General features: G+C 41.9%; 1 protein-coding gene across 1 annotated transcript in view; it reads left to right on the top strand.

Annotated features, from left to right (window-relative positions):
- The first annotated feature begins 10125 nt into the window (after nt 1-10125).
- The window catches only part of NFATC1 (nuclear factor of activated T cells 1), a 133586-nt gene continuing 123091 nt past the window's right edge, over nt 10126-20620 (top strand). Inside the window, exon 1 of the mRNA XM_087707341.1 lies at nt 10126-10331. Within this exon, the coding sequence (XP_087563467.1) occupies nt 10313-10331 (19 nt within the window). The 5' untranslated portion in view covers nt 10126-10312. The remainder of the gene's footprint in view (nt 10332-20620) is intronic.

Consider the following 20620-nt stretch of genomic DNA (forward strand, 5'->3'; position numbering starts at 1 on the left):
TGCTAAGCTTTGTTCTGCTTGAAACTTATAAACTGAACTGCTGGTCCAGACATAGAGATGACATCATAATAGGATAGGGATAGCTGATAAATTTCAGGAATGCTCCAGACTGTGAAAGGATTTGGGTACCCTTGGGAGATAGGTCTGTGTGCTGGAATTCACTATTACACAATGGAAAGCTATGTCTTAAAGGAAAGCTGATAATGCATTTAAATGGAAAGTTAATGAAATGGGGAAGAGGGAGAACGAATCGACTGATGGAGCGTGCTATGATAAAAAGTGAAGGAAGAACCATGAAGAAAATGGAATAGATGTAAAAACACGCAGGGATAAAACAAATGCTGAAGTTGGTTTCAGGCTCAAGTCCTATGGAAACAGTGCCGAATTTAATTGGAAACAACAGTACTACAAATTGTAGGAGCACTCATTCACGGAACAATGTTAAGAAAAATTAGGAATATTTCTTGGGGTAGATTTTCTGGAGACTACTGAGTTTGGGTCTTAAATCAATAAAAATAACTTTTTTTATAAAAAAAGAGTCAGATTAAACAGAACAGGTAGCCTTCAACTTACATCAACTGAGCCCATAATTTCTGTTGCTAAGGGAGACATTTGTTAAGTGTGTTTTGTCACATTTTATGATCTTTCTTGCCACAACTGTTAAATGAATCACTGTAGTTGTTAAGTGAGTAACCCGGTTGTTAAGTGAATCTGGCTTCCCCATTGACTTCAGGCCACAGCAACCGTCATAAATGAGAGTCAGTTGCCAAGCATCTGAATTTTGATCACATCACCATGGGGATGCCTTTTGTCCTGAGTGTGAAAAACAGTCATAAGTCACTTTTTTCAGCGTCGCAACTTTGTTCCCAAATATGTTTTATTTTCATTTTCATTTCATACAGTCACATATATACTGTGCATGACCGGGGCCATATAACATTGAACAATAAACACAGCCATCCTTGTCAAAAATACTCCCCAAAATACAAACCCAATATACCACTTCAACCCTCCATACACCCTTTCTTTCACCCCCCTCCAACTTTCCTTTCTCCCCTCCAACATTCCCCTCTCCTACTTCCCCTCCCCCTCTATCACTCCTTTCTCCCAATACACTCCCTCCCTTCCATCTCACCCTCCTTCCGATCCTCTCTCCCACCCTCTCTACCCCTCTTTCTTCTTTCCCTCTGCTCCTCCCTTCGGTGTATTTCTACTATCTATCAATATATTCAGCTTCTTATTTTTACACTAGAATTAAAAAGGCAACAGTATACAAGTGCAATCATGTTACTTTAAAATCTGGCACATACTATATTTCCCCCCTCCCCCCTCCCCCCTATGACCCCCCCTCCCTCCCCCCCCTTTGAAGTCACTAAATGAACTGTTGTAAGTCGAGGACTACCTATATGTTATTTTAAGAATGAACTCAAATGTTGCATTATTATTATTTGTTAATTTTTTTATTTGCTGCCTATCCCTTTGTGGCGCCACTCTAGGCAGCTTACAATAAAAAGGGAGAGATGAAAAGAGTGTGAACAGAAAAACAGAGAGTGCTCAACTTATAACCATTTATCTTGTGATCATTACAACGGCACTGAAAAAGTGATTTATGACTGTTTTTCATATGCACCACTGCAGCATTCCCATGATTGCACGATCAAAATTTGGATGCTTGACAACTGGCATATATTTATGACATGGTGATGATATGCGATCACCATCTGTAACCTTCTCAGCTGGCTTCTGAGCAGCCAAGTCAATGGGACAGCCAGGTTGACTTAACTACCACGTGATTCATTTAACAACTGCAGTGACTCACTTAACAACTGGGGCAAAGGTTGTAAAATGGGACACAACTCACTTAACAACTGTCTTGCTTAGCAATGGAAATTATGGGTTGTGATTGTGAAGTCGAGGATTACCTGTAAGATAATAGAACAAAACAGTGAAACGATGAAAAAGATGAAACAGTGAAAGAGATTGCAAGTCTGGATCCTATATTGAAGATTCCTTCTGCGATGTTGAAGCTAGACCAGTGTTTCTCAACCTTAGCAACTTGAAGATGTCTGGACTTCAACTCCCAGAATTCCCCAGCCAGCAAATGCTGGCTGGGGAATTCTGGGAGTTGAAGTCCAGACATCTTCAAGTTGCCAAGGTTGAGAAACACTGAGCTAGACATTATGAAAAAGCTTACGTTCTACAAATGTTAGGTCCTCTAACTAAACACAAAGAATGATACAAAAACACACAACAGCAAAAAAAAAAACCCAACAACAAAGGAACAAACATGGCAGAGAGAACAAACCTAGACAGAACAAAGAAAAATAAGGAAAAGGGGTGTCAATCATCCTCACCAAACACCTTCAGGGCTCTTTGAAATACTAGCAGAGTGGAGGCTGTTCAAAACTTAGGGGGAAACCTCATACTTACATCTAAATGGACTATGGTAATGCACTCTATATCCAGGGGTGTCAAACTCACAGCTCATAGGCGGGATGCGGCCAACCCCGTTTCAGCGAAGCGGGAGAAAGTTGCAATACATCACGATGTTGCACCGCAAGTTTGACACCCATTATAGCCTTTCCTCATAGCAATATCCCATTTCACTCTCTCTCTCCCTTCCTCCCTGTCTGTCATCTGTCTAATCTTTCTATCATCTATTATCTATCTCTAATCAATCTTCTATCATCTACCTATCTTCATTGATCTCTTTCTGCCACGATCCAGTGGTATTGTCCCCAGCAAGGCTTAAGTTGGCTTTAGCTGTACCACAGTGGTGGGTTTCAAAAAATTTTCGAACCTACTCTGTGGGTGTGGCCTCCTTTGTGGGAGTGGCTTGCCAGCCATGTGACCTGGTGGGAGTGGCTTGCTGGCCATGTGTTCTCTCTCTCTCTCTCTCTCTTTCCTTCCTTTTGTCTCTGTCCCTTTTTCCTTTTTTTCTTTCATCTCTCACTTTTTCTTCCTTTTTTTCTTTCTTCCTTTCTTTCTCTTTCTCTCTATGTGAGTCTGTGTGTGGGGGGGGGGGTTCAAAAATTTTTGGAACCTCTTCTGTAGGTGTGGCCTGCTTTCCGGGACCACTGGTGGAACCTCTTCTAACCGGTTCGGTAGATTTGACGAACCGGTTCTACCAAACTGGTGCGAACTGGTAGGAACCCACCTCTGCTGTACCAGTATTAGAACGGTATTTTTCACTTATTCTGACACTCTCCAAGTGGTGCACTCACACATTACTTTGTGTAATCGCACCAATAACGTGGTTTCATATTGATTCAAAGGAAGGTAAATGGCCTTTCATCGCAGCAGCAGAAGAGAATAGTGAATTGAAGACCTTCCAGAAACTTCAGCTAGTGGGTATAGCCACCTATAGTATAACACAGGCCATTTTAAGTCCTCAGTGGCCCTTCTAATTAGCCTCTTCCCAAGATCAGTCAAGGTTGTTGGCAAACAGTGTTCCGGGTGGGATATGTACCCCCCTCACTTCTGGAATGTTCTTCTAAGAAGCAAGTAGTTGACTCCATTTCCAGCTGCTCTTCTGATAAATCAACTCTTAGGTTGGTTCTTGGTAGTTACTTTAGAATTAAGTAATATACGATGAATGTTTTAGTGTTATATTTTGCTTGAACAGTTGCAATTTAAAGCAGTTTGCATGTAACTTTGTAGGTGTTATTTTATTCCATTGGTTTGAAAAGCAGCTATGAAATGGATTAAATAATATATAAATAATTTAAAGCATTCCCATCTTCCATGGTGACTCAAAGCTACTCCTTCGATACGCTGTCTAACTTTACTCTCCATTTACTCAATTGCTCATTAAAAAGCCTGGATGGGAACGAAAATCAAAAGGTGGGTAGCCCTAACAAATCTTCTGATCTTTACAAAGTTTTCCTGAATCCCAAAAATATAGACAGTGAATGGTTGTTTGAAAATAGTGGCTGCTTTATGAAACTACAGTTGAAGCATAGGAAGTGCCATAAACATTGCTTTAACCTATAATCTGATTTCTTTGGTTTGGGTTTAGTTCAATAAATGAACTCAACCACTGTGGCTGGTAAAGCATAGTAGTTTATTCAACAAATCTCATTTAAAACAAACCACGGGTTAATGCTGGTGCATGCCATCTTTGAGAAATGCCTTTCCTTTAACAAACTTTTTAGCAATCAGCAATGGATAAAAAACATTCTTCAGAGACCAAATACCACTATCCTGTTATGCAAGTTTTGTTACATACCTTGTCATTCTGGTCCAACAAGGCCCAGAGTCGCCTCGGGGCGAATTGAGCGGCAAAAAAAATTAATAATAAAATAATAAGAAGTTCTAAAATCTTATGCGTGATTCCAAAAACCTCTGGGAGTACTACTTACTCAATTTTCTCCACTTTTCCATAGCACGTGTTTTAATGACAAATGCCCTTGCTTTCTTAATGTTATAGAAGTGGGGTTTCGTTGAGCAAAGTTTTTTTTGCTGGTTTTAAAAGTCTGTTTTTAATTTCATGTCACATTCAGCTTTTTCTCAGTTTGGATTTGAGAATGACAAATAATGAAAATCTATTTCCAGTAGGTTTTTATTCTACTGTACCAAACATGAAAGGAATATACAGATGTTCTGTACCGCAAAGATAACATCTAAAATACTTTTAAAAAACAGTCCTTGTTTACAAAAACCTCTAATATTAGAATATAAGACCATTGCTCTGGTCGTTCCCAAGGAGGAAAACTGCAGGAACTGATAAAAATATAGCTGGGGCTGGGGGTTAGCCCTTCTCTCCTGCATGCAGCTGAAGGCCCAGGCTAAATTCTATGGAAGTCGTGGGTTTTAAAAAAATATCAAGGTGGCCATCACCATTCATGGACTTTTTTTTATATTGCTATATATAAAAGGCAAGTGAGGAACCGATCACTTCTGTAGTCCCCACTTTTTTGACTATTTTAACACAACCAGGTCAGGGACCCCCATATACAGGTAGTCCTCAACTTACAATAGTTCATTTAGTGACCATCAAGGTACAGCGGCACTGAAAATAGTGACTTATGACCATTTTTTAAAACTTATGACCATTGCAGCATCCTCATGGCTACACAATTCACATTTGGATGCTTGACAGCAGACTCACATTTATGACGATTGCCGGGGATCATGTGATCTCCTTTTGTGACCCTCTGACAAGTCAACGGGGAAACCAGATTCACTTAACAACTGTGTTACAAACTGAAGAACTGCGGAGATTCACTTAACAACCTTGGCGAGAAAGGGTCACCAAATAGGGCAAAACTCACTTCACAAATTTCTCACTTAATATAAATGTTGGGCTCAATTGTGGTTGTAAGTTGAGGACTATCTGTAAAATGTGCAAGTTTTTTTTTTAAAAAAAATATTTTTTGAGCAAACCATTCCAGAATGGAAGAGAACGGCTATTCCAGCAAGAGAGGTCAACTGAAGAACACCTGGTGGGTGCCATCTGATCCTTACAGGAGGGTGGGTCTCCCGAAAATGTCAAATTAAAGTAAGCCCAATTGTATCCCTAACAATGGGACTTAGCAAGCTGATTCGTTTGTTTGTGTGGTGTGGTGTGTGTGTGTGTGTGTGTGTGTGTGTGTGTGTGTGTTTTGGTCTGTGGTTCTTTGTTTTTAAGCGATTATATGTCTGCTGGTGCAAAACCTGGACAAGCCTCTGTGTGTGTGGTGTGTGTGTGTGTGTTATTTCAATTATGCCTGCAGCCAGAAGTAGCTGGCATCTGGAAGAGAAAGGAGGGGGGGAAGAGACTTTCTACCCACCCCCCCAGCGACTGAAACAACAGCCCAACTAAAAATAGCCCTTGTTTTCTGTCCTGCCGCTCCTTGCAACTCGGTTAGTCATCGCCGATCCCTAAAATAAAAGTTGGGTCCGCAGCCTCTCCTGGTAGCCCGTGTAAACAAACTGGGGAGAAACGGGGGGGGGAGCAGAAGGGAGTCCCCCCTCAGCTTGGCGACGGCAGCCGCCAGCCGAGCCAGGGCCGAGGATGGTGGGGGTCCGGCGAGCAGGCAAGAACATCTGGCGGTGGGGCCAGCGGCGCGCCGCAGCGAGGCGGCCAAGGTTACTTGGCTGCCGTTCTTTACGAACTCCCTCGGCCTTGGAGGCCGGCCACGGTCGCCCCGGCAACGGCATTAAACAGGAGGCAACAGACCGGGGATCCCGTCATTTCGGCGCAGAAGAAGGCAGAAAAGAAAGCATTCAGGGCAGACAGGAAAGGAGGGAGCCGCTTCTGGTCCCCGCGACGCAACCCAGCCAAACCGAGCAGCCGCCCCCCCCCCCGGCTTTAGGGAGGGAGGGAGGGAGGGAGGTGGTGGAAGGGGACGGGGGGGCTTTGCAGCCACGGCGAACGGGTTCTTCTGCTGGGGTTACCCGGCTGGCGTCGAGCTGAGTGTCTTCCTGCAGCACCCTCGTGGGGGGACGCGAGGGTCAGTTCGTGTCCCCGTGAGGGAAGGCGCGTGCTTCCAAAGATGGGGCCTTTCCTTTCCCACGCCAAAAGAAGCCAACTTCCGAGGCGCTCTCGGAGGAGGGTGGATTTAGAAGGGGCAAAAAGGCTGGGGGAGGGCGGGGGCGCGTGCTGGTGCGAGCCTGGTCTCAAAACGAGGGAGGGAGGGGGAATAGGGTGGGCTCAGCAGACTGGACGGCACGCTCGTTGGAAGCCACCCTCGTGGGATTTGCATCCCGAGAGGGGAACCGAGGGGGGCGCGCTCGCGCTTAGACTTATGAGCGAGCGTGGGCACGTCCGCAGAGGGATCTGCGCGGCCACCTTAGGGCTTCCGAAGCCTGCATTTTTAGATGCGTGGAGCCCCTTCGCACAAGTGGGTCACGACGGGCGCCAGTTCTACGCATTGAACACCGTGAAGCGGTATATAAATTCACCCATCTCCCCGTTTGTAATTCAAGAGCATCTTTTTGCGGGTAGCTCAGTTTTGTGTTGGCGAAACTGGAGAGAATGGCAATGGTGTGTGTGTGTGTGGATAGATAGATAGATAGATAGATAGATAGATAGATAGATAGATAGATAGATAGATAGATAGATAGATAGATAGATAGATAGATAGATAGATAGATAGATAGATAGAGTAGGTAGATTAGATAGATAGATGATAGATAGAGTAGGTAGATTAGATATAGATAGATAGATAGATAGATAGATAGATAGATAGATAGATAGATAGATAGATAGATAGAGTAGGTAGATTAGATAGATAGATAGATAGATGATAGATAGATAGATAGAGTAGGTAGATTAGATAGATAGATAGATAGATAGATAGATAGATAGATAGATAGATAGATAGATAGATAGATAGATAGATAGATAGATAGATAGATGATAGATAGATAGATAGATAGGAGTCCGCAGCTCTGGAGTGGTAAATGGTGGGAACTGTGCTGTCCTTGGCAGTGCAGGTGGTGCATGAAAGCGGGTATAATCGTTTCTGCACAGGAAAAGGACCGACAAGGAAGGGTGTGACTCGGTGTGCATTTCGATTCTTCACAGCCGGCACATACGTTTTTTGGACCTCCGGACTTACATCTGCTGACTAATCTGCCGACAATCGGCGTGCACGGTCAACAACTCATATTCTCTATTGCAACTAAGTTCGATTGCTTTCCTATTCTCTTTACAAATAGCCCTAATCAATGAATTGCCATTTTGCTGCTCGGGGAGTGTCAAACGCGTCGGGGTCTCATAAGTCACCAACTGGTTCCTTTACCTGGGAAATGTAGCGCAGGCTGCAGTGTTGCAAAACGGAGCGGGAAGTTAGTTGCTCCAAAAGTCACCAAAAACTAAACGCACAGCTAGCGTTAATCACTACTTAAAATTCTTGCTCACCTTTTACCAGATCCCCGCCTACCCACAATGAAACCTTTTCACACTTCAGCGAAGCCCGAGCAAAAGAATTCGGAAAGGCCGAAGTCACTTCGCCAGGCACATGCTGGGACAAGCTGCGTAAGAAGTGGGTGGAAAAAACGGTCGGGAAATAGAAATGCTATTAGTAGTAGCGCATCGCAAGAGGGATTCCCCACCCCCACCGCCAGGAAGGTGCATGGAAAGCTCACAGAACTACAATTCCCAGCAACTCTCGCCAAAGCTTTCTACAGCTGCCACAAAATTAGGGCCTCAGTTAAACCTGAGACCTGAACTACCGGGATTGGGGGGGGGGGGGTTAACAGAAGCGGTTTGGAAATAAGCTAGAGATGGAACTATTAATTTTTATTATTTTATGGCACGCAGTTTAGTACTGTAGTTGTACTGCTGCCCATTGTGCTATGCACAGAACCTAATGGCGATGGCGCCTACTGTAGTTGGTTTTAACCACAGTTGCCCACAGTTAATGCCCATTTAACTATTAGTAGCAAAGAATCCGGAATGTTTGGTGGCGTGGAAACAGGGCACTCGGGTCACGAGTGGCAGCGATGAGGATTACATCCCAGAACACAGCGCAAGCTTTTGCATTTCAAAGAAACTTATTCCAAGGAACCGCGATAGGACCCCATTTTTTTCCAACGCTGCACGCGCGGGGAAAAGCACGGGCGCTTCCTCTTCTCAACTGTAGGGGCGCTAAACTGCACAACAGCGGGCGCACGTGGCTGCCGTCGCAAGTTCAGCGCCGTGGCTACTTTTTCTCCGTCAGCCGGAACTTTTGGCAAGGAAACGTCGCCCCCGCTACGATTTCTATTCCGTTCGGTCAACTGCAAAACCGATGCCCGAGGCGGCGTCTTTTTTTCCGCAGAGCAGAATCTGACTTCCCTTTTCGTTGCTTTGTCTTGCCTTCTTTTTCCTCCCCCACCGCAAGGAAGAAGAAGGAGCTTCTGTTTGCAACTCGAAGCGTCGTGGAATTGATTTTTTTTCCCCGCCCAGTTCTTTCTTTGCCAAAGGAAAGGGACTGTGACCCTCCTTTTGGCAATTGGGGAGGGGGGGCGAGAAAAAAAGTTTGGTGGTATGGTAGATAGCGTTTGCCTTGGGAGACACGCTAAACAGAAAATAGGGAGGGGGGAAATGTCATTAACAGCGACTGTAGCCTCTACTGTTTCATACAGAGGGAGGGAGGGTGGATAGCGTCTTTACAGCGGGAGGAGCTGCAACTTTAAAACTCCGACCTCCCGGCACTGTTTTCGAAAGCCGCTCAACGTTGTTGACAGATTTACAGAATAAGAATAATGTCAATACAACCAATGGGTCGGGATCCTTCCAGGTTTCTCAGTACTTGTACAAGAAACTTGCTGTCGCTTGCCAATCGGCGCTCTTTTCCAAATTTCCAGAGAAGTCGACTTAAAAAAAAAAGTCCCCATGATTTCAGCATGCCTAGGCTCCCAAATCCTCCTCACATCCCTCCCGCATTTAACTGCAGGGTTACTAAACCTCCCTAAGGGAGTCCCCCGTGCCTCTCTGCTCACGTCATTCTCAACCCCCCACCCCACTCCCTTTGCGGCTCCTAAAGGCTCTCGAAGAGCCAAATCGGCTTCTTCGGCAGAAGCCGGGCTGCTTAAGGCTGGGGCCTTCCCGCTCAGCTTCCAAGCTACCCCCGCTCCGCCGCTGGGCTCCTTTGCAAAAGCAGCCAAGAGTCGCTCGCGGGAGCTGTGACGTCATGGGGCTCTGGGCGGGGAGAGGGGCTGGGAGGGGGAAGGAGGGTGTTTTCCAGCTTTAAAAAGGCAACCAGCGCTGGGCTGCCCTGCGTCAGAGAAAGCCTGGACGAGATTCTGCAAACTTCCCTGAGCAAATTAAAAGCCCCCCCGGTGTCGAATTAAGGCGGCCGCAGAGAAGGAGCGAGGCGCGCGCTCCGACTTTAAACTTCCTCCGAGTTCAGCGGGCGGGCGGGCGCGCGCGCTCTTCCCTTCTCCCGGGAGCCGGAGCCCTCGCGCGCTCGCCTTGCAACCCCCTCCCTCGCGCGCCGCCTCTCCTCCTCCCCTCCCGGGCCGGTTTCGGGACGCCTCCCGGAGGGGGGCCAGCGCCTCTTTAAAACTTCATTCCGAAAAAAAAGTCCTCCAATAAGCAACGGCCGCCGTCGCCTGGCATTTCCCAAAGGCTGCTCTTGACGGGGTAGCGCCAACCTCAACTCTGCCCTTTCTGTCCGGAGAGGCGCCGGGTGGCATAAGCGGGGACGTTTGGACCGAGAAAGACACCGCGAGAGGCCACCACCTCTACCTCTTCTGCCTTCCCCCGCCTGCGCCTTGGGCGAAAGGCGGATGCCCGGCGGTGATCCTGTTCAATCCGAGCCGCTTCGCGCCTCCAGAGCCAGCCGACGGGGTGAAAGAGAAACTCGGGCTCTCCTTCCAGCCGCGCCGCACCGCACGCAGAATGAAATCGGCCGAGGAAGGTAAAAGCAAAACAAAAAAAAAGTCGCGCTCTGCCGCCTGAGCCGGCGCTGCTTTGCTCCCTCCGGCCGGCCGGTCTCCCTCGTCTTTTTGACGGACTTTGCTCGCCCTGCTTCTGAGCTCAGGCTGAGGACAGCCGGCCCGGGGGAGGGTGGGGGGGGGGAACCCGGGAGGGACTGGGCGGCCGGGTCGTGGCGCTGGCAGCAGTGCTGGGGAGGAGGGAAGCGGTGTTTCCCCCCCTGGTGTTTCCCCCAAGCCGCCCCGAGGTTCGCCTGCTGCGACGTCTTGCCAATAGGTGTCTCCGCCTCCCCGCTCCTCGATGAGTACCTCGGGGTCCTTTAGGGTGGGCGAAATTGCCCTCGGTTGGGTGAGACGCGGGGTGGTGGCTTTGGATGCGCGACCGAAACCAGCGAAAAACCCGTCGGGAAGCAGAGCGGCACCTTTGGGGAAACCAAAGGAATCTCAGGAGCCAGTGGGAGTTTTCGGTGTGCAGCTGCCTGCCTGCCCCGGTCCTCGTACGCGTCAATGCCTTGCAGAGTTACTAACAGTGTGCAGGATTCATTCCAGCCCATCCAATTACTTGTAACCACTAAATGCTAACATTCTATAGCGCAGGCTGGGTTATGATGAAATGCCTTTTTTTTAAAAAGCTTTGATAGAGCACACCCTATAATTTAAACCGCTTGTAATGTTTACCAAAAAAAAAAAAGTTCTCTTTTAGAGTCAAGGAACAGTCGGAAACCTCAAAAATGGCACCGGTGCCACCCACCCTCTCACATACTGTCTGCTTTATTGGTTGGGTTATCTTTAAAAATCCGCTTTTGTTTACTAACCTGTGTTTCAGCCATTCTGATTGTAAAGCTTTTCTGGTGTGACAGCTTACGAAAATGGTTTTTATTATTGTCATTAGCAGTTGCACAGAAGCAAACCTCTTTCTAGGTTTTATTAAAGCCATTCAGATGTAAGTGGTCTGGAAACAAAAACACCTCTGTCTATAAACAAGATAGATTGGAATAAATTGATTTAAGCAGATGGGCAGCCCGATCATATTCAGCCTGATAACACTGGGCACACACTATAACATTGATACTATCTCCTTGGAGGTAGTATCAATGTAAAAACTACTATCTAGTTTTTATTAGAATGTTGAATTCAATAGAAGTATAAAAATTGAAGAAAAGCAAAAAGAGAAGACAGGAAAAAAGGAAAAAAGAACGGGAATTAAAATTATGACTTCTTCTCTTTTTTCTATCAAGTAATGCATTTTGATATCACCTCAATTTGCTGTGAACAGCTATCCTTTCATACTATAAGTTGAAAAATTCAGTTTCCCTTCCTGTAGTATAGAAAATGTATAATAATCATTATATAACAACATTTTGCATTCTTGATAAGCAAAACCAGAATGCTTTACTCCATTACCAGAATTAGTACTAGTTACTGAGACATATGAAAAAGTTTTAATGTCCATCTATCCAAAAGCTTTGTGTTGCTTACAATAAGTACAGTGTGTGGAACAAGACAGGCCTGAGGTCAGATCCATCTTTTCTAATGATCTTAAGAGGTACGGAAAAGCCATATCTTCATTGTTCAGAGAATACTTCTATTTGGAAAAAATAAATGCTTTGGCCTCTGGATGAGAAAATGGATTATAAATTACATAAATGTGAGTTACTTTAGAAATGACTTAAAACATCCGTATGCTCACTGTAAAAAGTCATGAAATCCCTTCCTTGTGGATTTCCCAGATAAAACATTGTACTCCAGACATTGCTAAGAAGGCAAGCCAAAATTCCACAAATAATGTGATCCTACGCATATTTAGTAGGGAGAACTTTTGAACCCACTTAAAGTCACTCCTGAAATGTTGAGGTTTTTTTTTTAAAGCTTGACATGGTAGTATCCCATGTGGCTTGAGCATGTCGTGTGCATGAAGGACCTTCATACCAGGGCTTCCTTTCAGCCAGATTAAAGTCCCTTCAAATGTCTTCACAGCCTAATACTTATTTTAAAAGATTTCTTGTGGGGAAAGGCAGATACTATCCAGAATATGGAGATGCAGTCCTGAAATCCAAGATAACATGTCGGGTTTCACTGCTAGTCTTTTTTGATCAAAGTGTTGATAGACAGCATTACAGGTACTCTGTTTCTTGCACCAGTATTTTTACTATCTGGATTGTTTCCTCCATAATTATATTTATTTATGCAGAAGCCCACGGTTATCCATTGGGTTTGATTACTGATTGTGCTCTGAATCAGAAAATGTTCAAAGGCCTCCATTTGAACCAATTCATGCCTTTATGCACACCATTGCAGAACATTCTTGTTGCTATCTGTCTTTTTGGGGCTGGAGAAACAGCATCGTCTGACTTCAGCCACTGCCCATCTTGATGACTGTGGACATTGGTGTCAGGCAATCTTAACTGAAAACATCACGGAACTTAAACAAAATGAGGGACTTCCTCAAAAGGAGCAATCAAACCTGAAGGTCCTCTGCGCAATGTGGGCCTCTGGGAGGAAGAACAGATATTTAGGTACTAAAGTCCAAGTGGTTCAGAGACATTTGTGGATGAAGATACGTGGATAGGCCTAAGTTCTTGGAAACTGACTCCTAAGTGCTTGGAAACAACGAGGCTTTCTGTCATATTTTGGGTTAATAATAGAAACCAAAGCAGGAGTTAATGAGGCTGCCCTGTTTTCCTTTAGAGAAGGTTCATGCCATTTTCAGGCTTTTTGAAATGATAGCTTAAAGAATTTTACAGGTCCGTGTAGCTCTTCTATTCTTTCTTGCTCACAAACATGCACTTACCGGTAGATCAGAAGATTGCATATAAAATATTTCAGTTTTGATTTTATTTCATTTGGGCCTGATCCCATCTGATGAAATTGCCACTTCTGCGTGGCTTCCAGACGTTTCTCTGTGGCTTCCATGGGTCAGTCCATCCTGTGTGGCCAGTTACCTGCGGTTACATGAGAAGCCTTTCTTAGAAGCCAAATATTCCAAGATCAGGTCTTTTCTGCTGTAACAAATCTAGTTACTTATGCTACTATGTGTTTTATCTAGCATTGACTGATTTCTTTTAGGTGCCACATTAGAATTTTTTAGATTGCCCAAACTTTTAGATATGCCTCTTTGTGGGATTCCTGTTTCATTTAGCTAATCATTGGTATAGTTTTACATTACCTATTGTTTTATCTGTTTCATTATATTTTATGATAGGCATCGTGTATCTGGATTCAAAATTGGGACATAGGTCTGAAAATGTCATTAATTGATTTACTACTATGTGCAGCTAGAAATTAATGTTTTCCACATTACAAAAGCCTGCTATCTCTGCAAAACCACACAATCTTCTTTAGAGTTGACATAGAAAATTGTCAGAAGATAAAGACAGACAGAGAAAATTTTTCACCTTGACTCAAGGAGGCTTGCAGTGTTGAAATGTGGGACGCGTTAAGGCAAATCTCAAAAAGGACTAGCAGAAGGAGGGGGGGGACTGCATATACAGTCAATTAACTACTTTTTAACAAGCTAGACAGTTGTGTGTAATATGTATTATATGTTTTTGACATTCCGTGGACAGTTTTCATTGTGGGTGATCATAATAGCAGAAAGAATGCTACTATAATTAAGCCTTACTAAGGTTCTGAACTTGAGGGGGAAATTAAAAACAGATAAAAGTACGACATTACACATATGCTTGAAATGATTTATGGTTTATGTGTAATGGGCACCACATTTCCAGTTATTTAGTGGACTTTTTAACCACTGGTTTATCTTCCTAAACTTTAAAGCGAGCAATCCAATGAATTATCTATTATGGAAAAGCCCAAATGAGCCCAAAGCAGTTCTGAGCAACTTTGATGAACTGTGGGAGACATTATATATATAAAATATCTTTTCTGCCAAACTTTTAAATTATATTTGTACTTTGTTATTTAGGTCTAAACAAAAGAAAAAGAAAGTAAAGTTCATTGAGCCAGAATGTTCATAACTGGTAAAATATTCCCAGCTAAAAGCTGTCCACAAAATTTCTAAGCATGAGGTTTTATAGTATTTGCCTAGAGTCCTCCAATCAGCTTTCTACACTCTCAGCATTTTGAGAAAGTTTTGCCAGGTTTGTTTTTACACTGAGTATTGATGACATACTAAAAAATATTTGGTAGAATCTTATACTAATAAGATGGCTGGTGAGTAAGGTACTACCAGATTTTAACTTATGCACCGTGACAAATTCCTTGTGCATTCAATCATACTTGGCCAATAAACCTATTCTCTACTCTACTCTGCTCTGCTCTACTCTACTCTACTCTACTCTGTTCTGAAATGACTTAAAATTATCAACTACCTTTATAGCTCCATACCCATTACTAGAATTTTCCAGTTGATATATATTTATTTGGCAGGCATTCTTATTCCACTTTTTTATCCAAGAACTGAAGGCAACTTGCATGGGGGTCTTCCTCTATTTTATCCCCATAACAAATATGAAGGTGGTTGGATTTAATTTTGGCCTAGTCCAATAGTAACTCGCTACACTGGCTCAATTTCCCTCAAAAAACCAACTTGTGAATCACCAGTCTGATTCATTTACATCTGACCAGGCTATTCCCAGGTGTCCAATCATGAGCTTGTGAGCATACTGGATTTCCCCCCCCCCCCCCAGTGTGTTTTGGAATGCAGAACTTTATATGTATGCATGTGAACAAGAGCCGGCTAAAATATATCTATTAAAATATTAGGCAAATAAGTCTGTCAACACAACACATGCAACATCTCATTTCTCAGCATCTTTTTCCTTCAGGACACACACACACACACACACACACACACACACACCCTTCCAGTAATCAGTATAGTACTGTTGCAGTTTATGTTAATTTTCAACTATTGTGTCACAACTGGTATTTTACTACCAGTTCCCATTGCGTTGTAAAAGGATGTCACAGGAAATGAGAGTATGCACTAAGCAACACTTCATAATTCTTCCTATATTCACTGGTCTCAAAATTCTTCCAGCTTTGAGGGCCAGTTGTCAATTGGCGTTCTATGGCACATTGCTTCCTCCCTCCATGGATACATTCATCAAGTATATATTCCAAAGTCAAAAATTCATTTTTCTCCTTATCCTATATAGAAAATCTAACAATGGTCTCCAAGCCAGAAGAAATTTAGTAAAACTATTGTCTCTAATCAAAGCAGTCAGTTTTGCCATCTCAGCTAGCTCCTTCACTTTCAAAACCCATTCTTCCATTGTGGGTATATGCTCCTCTTTCCATCTTTGTGTGTATAATATCCTTGCAGCTAATGTCATGTATAAAAACAAGTGTCACGTATTTTCTTTCCACTTTTTTATCCACCATCCCTAAAAGAAAAGCTTCAAGTATCAGTTTTTACACCCATTTTCAAAATTGGATACATATCTGATTCCAAAAATTCTAGGCCTCTTAACGTATTCACCAAAGATAAAAAGTACCTTTGGATTAATTTACACCACTCTTCAGTGGAACTTCCAGGATATATTGCAAATGAACAAACAAACAAACAAATATCGACTCCCCAAGATAAATTATACACAGCGTTGCTAGTACATTACTAAACATGGGATAATAAAGAACTCTTGCTCGATACCAAAATGATTCAACAATGTGGCACCAGACATCTTTCTCTTAGGAAGCATTCTAGAAATAAACATCACACACTCTACACAGGTAGTCCTTGACATACAACTATTTGTTTAGTGAGCGTTCAGAATTATAACAGCACTGAAAAAAATGACTTAGGACCATTTTTCACACGATCATTGCAACACCCCCATGATCACGTGATCAAAATTCAAACAGTTGGCAAGTGGCTCATTTATGAGTTGCAGTGTCACAAAGTCATGGGATCACTTCTTGCAACCTTCTGACAAACAAAAGTCAATGTGGAAGCCGCAATCACTTGACTGCTGTGTTACTGACAACAACTGCAGTGATTCACTTAACAGCTACGACAATAAAGATGGTAAAATGGAGTAACAACTGTCTTGCTCAGCAACAGAAATTTTGGGCTCAATTGTGGTTGTGAATCAAGGACTACCTGAAGTTGTCACTCAGTTTACTTTGGATTCTAGAAGCACAGATTAGCTCAACAAAGATTACTTCAATGATGGGCAAGTTGAAATAGGAATACAGTAGAACGTTCTGCTGTTTTTCTAAACTTTCTGGAAGGGGTTCACGTTCTGGGCCAAGAGGGGGGAAATTATTTAAAGCATGTATTGTAATGTATTGCAATTATGCCAATTAATTAAATAGAAATGTAATTACATTTAAATAAAGTTTAATTTATTAATCCTTCCTACTTGTTTCCAGCTTGCGGCACACTTTTTAATGTTCTTTAAAAAATATTCCTATCCCAATTCCACATTGTTTTAAAGATAGACATTGCACATACTGATCAAAAGCTGGGGTAGTTCTTTTAGTACTGACGACTACAGTGCTAATTTGGGGGTTTATTGCTACATATAGCCAAGTTCCTCTTAGTGTCTAGGAACTGGAGACGGTAGATTTTTGTCATAGAAATCTGATCAATTTAGTCTCACTTGGCAATTTTTAATTGTATATTATTCTGATTGCATGTCACTCTCTACTCTTCATTCTAGTTTTTACTATCATATCATTTATGCTTAAGTGATTTATGAATTAGGTCTATCCATGTCCAGTGTTGAGTTTCAAAAAATGTTCTTTAGTAATCTTGTTGATTCATCCAACCAGATTATAAATAAGAAGTTTTATTAAGTATTGTAGTGTGCTCCCAGAATTTGAGGGAAATCTCCCATTAATGTCACATAGGACTTTTCAGTCTGAGCTCATGGCTGTGGCTGACATTAAATTAATATATAATGAACATCTTTTGTCTTCAACAGTTTTTGTTTGTTTACTTCTAGATGGATTGTGGCCTATAGTGTCAGATTTACACTTGTATATACAAATTATTTTATTTTTTGTATGTATTTCACTTAAGGGAGCAGAAGAATGAAGTAATAGAAATAACAATTCCCTATCTATTATATGGGTTCATTTGTAAACATTTTTATCAATTCAAAAATATGAGACCAGAAATAGGCAATCTGCAACCCCAAATGTTTGCAAAACCTAAGTTCGTTCTTGAATTCTTTTGCTCTTGTTTGTACCATAGCTATGATGAATCTTGATGAACCCATAAAGCTTCCTGAGTCCTTTTGGAAGAAAGCAGATTATTTTCCAGTTCAGCTGCTTCTCCAACCATGAATAAAATTGTGTACTGGTGGTGCACAGGGATCCTCAGAGTTCCCACTTCTGGAATGAAGTCACCATCTTTTGTCCATAATTTTTGATTGCCTTACAGTATGGCATTGGCTTCGTTTCAAAACCACGGCAGAATAGTTAAGATAGTGGAACACTGTCTGGAGAACACCATTTTTCTGCTCTCTCATTGGCCAGCTAGAGGCAGCACTGATCTACTCATGAGAAGCAATCACGAGGTAGTTTGTAGGAGAATGAGGAAGACGCTGGGAGGGATGAGAATGTGTAAGGCAGTATAGCATTTTTAAATGGAAATTGGGAGGAGAATGAGAATAATGGCCTTTCACGGAAAAATGATATTTTCCTGATGATGGACTTTTCAGGTCTCAGACTGGAAATGGGATTCCCATAGTCTACAGAGGAATACAATTTCCATCATTAAAAAAAGTTTCTTTGAAATATAGCCTTAGTGATCTGGGAGCCCCGCAGCCCTAGCTTCTGGGATGGTGAGGTCATTTGCATGTGGCAGACTTTAAAACTATTTTGGCAAACACAAAAGCATGATGTCTCCCAACACAGAATTAAAATCTTTGTCTGTTACAAACTTTATTTTTAATTACATCAAAACACTGAAATGACTGCTTCTAGTTAAAAACACATGAAAATACATCCCAAAACCATTTACTAAGCCCTGTTCTACTAGACAACTTAGTTTTGTGGAACAATTTGTGCATATCAAAGAGTGTGTGTGTGTGTGTGTGTAAGAAAGAGACAGACAGAAAAAAAAAAGAAATTAGAAGTGTTCTGTTTCTGTATTTGGGGTGTTAAAACTAAAATCATAAATGGGAACCATCATAAGTTTTCCTTGATTTTTTGAATAAAGCTTCGGCATAATTAGATTTTCAGCTCCCTGGGACCAAGTCTTACCGATCTCAGTGGGATTTATTTCTATGTAAACATACATATAGAATTGCAGCATAATAAAAGAAAACGAACTTCAAGTCTGCCTTAGCTCATTGGTTTAATTATCCTGGATTTTCATCTCAAAGTTACCATACTTTTAGTATAAAGATCTGACTTAGTGCATTGGAATCTGTATTATTGATACATAACATACATGAACATTTCCTATAGAACTTTCTTTTTATGAAGTTTTATAGCAATTATAGTGAGTGGTATTACAAGTGAGTAACATGGTAATAATGATAATTACTAAGTTTCTGCCATTTTTTTTCTAAAGGACTTACAAAGAATACATTTGTGTATTTATATTAAATTAACAGACTTGAAACTAATGCTTTATGATTAACTTTGCAATAAATTGCAACCTAGTAGCTGATTTCTAAATTTGCAATGACATCATAATTATTGCTGCAAATAATTAGGATGATTTTTTTTTACCCCCACCCTCACCCCTTATGAATACATCTGTTTTTTGCATTCATGGCAGTATCTAATTGATCTTAAACAGGGCCAAACCTAATCTGAATGCTGTAAGCTTGCCTGGAAAATCAGAGTCAACGTCACTGGCAACCCACTTCTTTATTGGTGCTAGTCTAGACATCAGGAGTTGATACCTGAGTTTTCTGATCAGTGTGATCTAAGAAATTGGAAACCTTTAGCAGTTAGAATTTTGTCTGCCAGGGAAGTGAAATACAAACCTTATCATTATTTCTCCAAGTGAGATTTTTTTCACACTTTTCAGCCAGTTCACTTCTTCATCTCCAGCTTAACCTCTGTATATCTTGAAAGATGATTCCTTACGATATAAATGTTTTTACACTTTATAGGAGGTTGGGCAATTACATTTGTAGTTTTCAAAATGTTCATTTACTTGTGTTTGATAGCAACAGAAAAAGATTCCAGAAAATGAAGGGAAAATGGGAAAAGATATTTTCAACAAATATAGAGATGGAACAAAATTAAATACCCATTGGAAACCACACAAGATTTCCAAGCCGTGTTAAAAAGTTTTCAGGCAACATTTTCGAAAGTCCATAGCAGTACACTTAAATTTGATGTATTAACGTTGACTTCATCATGGCAAATTTTCCAATTTGTTTAGTAAGCAGAGACTAGCAAAGTTGGGGAAATGCAAAAAGAAATTTTACTTTCCTTCTAGAGAAAGGTTTGGTTTATCAGGTAAGATTACCTCCGGATAACCTGAGAAAGCTTGGAAAAGTTGAAAGAAATAGCTATTTTACATGAATGTGGAGCTAGCATTATCAATCTATAGCAAACATGCATGAGCTGTTATTGTCATCTTTGGATTCATTTTTTCTACCTACATTGTAATTATCTCCTCCTGACCAGGAATGTTTTCCTGGGTTTGGGCTAGTTAGAAAAGACTAAAGAAGAGAAGAAAACTGGGTTTTCTCCTGGAGGAGATTGATGGTAAAAAGGGAATGGAGGACGAATTTAAGAAAGGATTTGTTCCCTCCCACTTCTGTAGTCATCAAGTTGTCACTTCATTTTTAGTCTCTGGTATAATCTTGTAAACTAGGATAAACTCTAGATATCAATGTTTGTTGTTTCATTTCAAAACCATGAGAGGGTAGATGCGGTTGATTTGGCTGAGTGAATCTACTGAGTTCTATCCCACGTTCAAATCATTGAGCACCACCTTTGACATAGTTAGGTGTTATCATATAGGCACATATATTACAGCGTAGAAAGTAGGATAAAGTTCCCTATTAAGCAAGGTGAAATCCACTGTCTCAAGTGGTGAATCTTGGATGAGAGAAATAAAGGCAAGAAGGGCCTCACTGATTGTCTAGGACAGTCAGGTGTCTTAATATTTAGAACATTATCATGTTTGCTGCCAAGCACACTGCTATTACATCAACGTTCCTCAAACAACTACAGAAAAGTTTGCATTTGTTTGAAGACATCCTATTACTGAAGGATGATAAGCTGAGAAAGACGAGTTTAATAACCAGAACTAATTAATATAGCAACCTGTTTGAAGAAATACACAAATAATGTTTTGTTTGATTGTATCTTATCTTAATATTGGGTTGCTTGA

This window comes from Thamnophis sirtalis, unplaced genomic scaffold, assembly GCF_051295495.1.
Source record: "Thamnophis sirtalis isolate CommonGarterSnake01/CBP01778 unplaced genomic scaffold, rThaSir2_p1.2 scaffold_2, whole genome shotgun sequence".
In the NCBI taxonomy this organism is placed as follows: domain Eukaryota; kingdom Metazoa; phylum Chordata; class Lepidosauria; order Squamata; family Natricidae; genus Thamnophis; species Thamnophis sirtalis.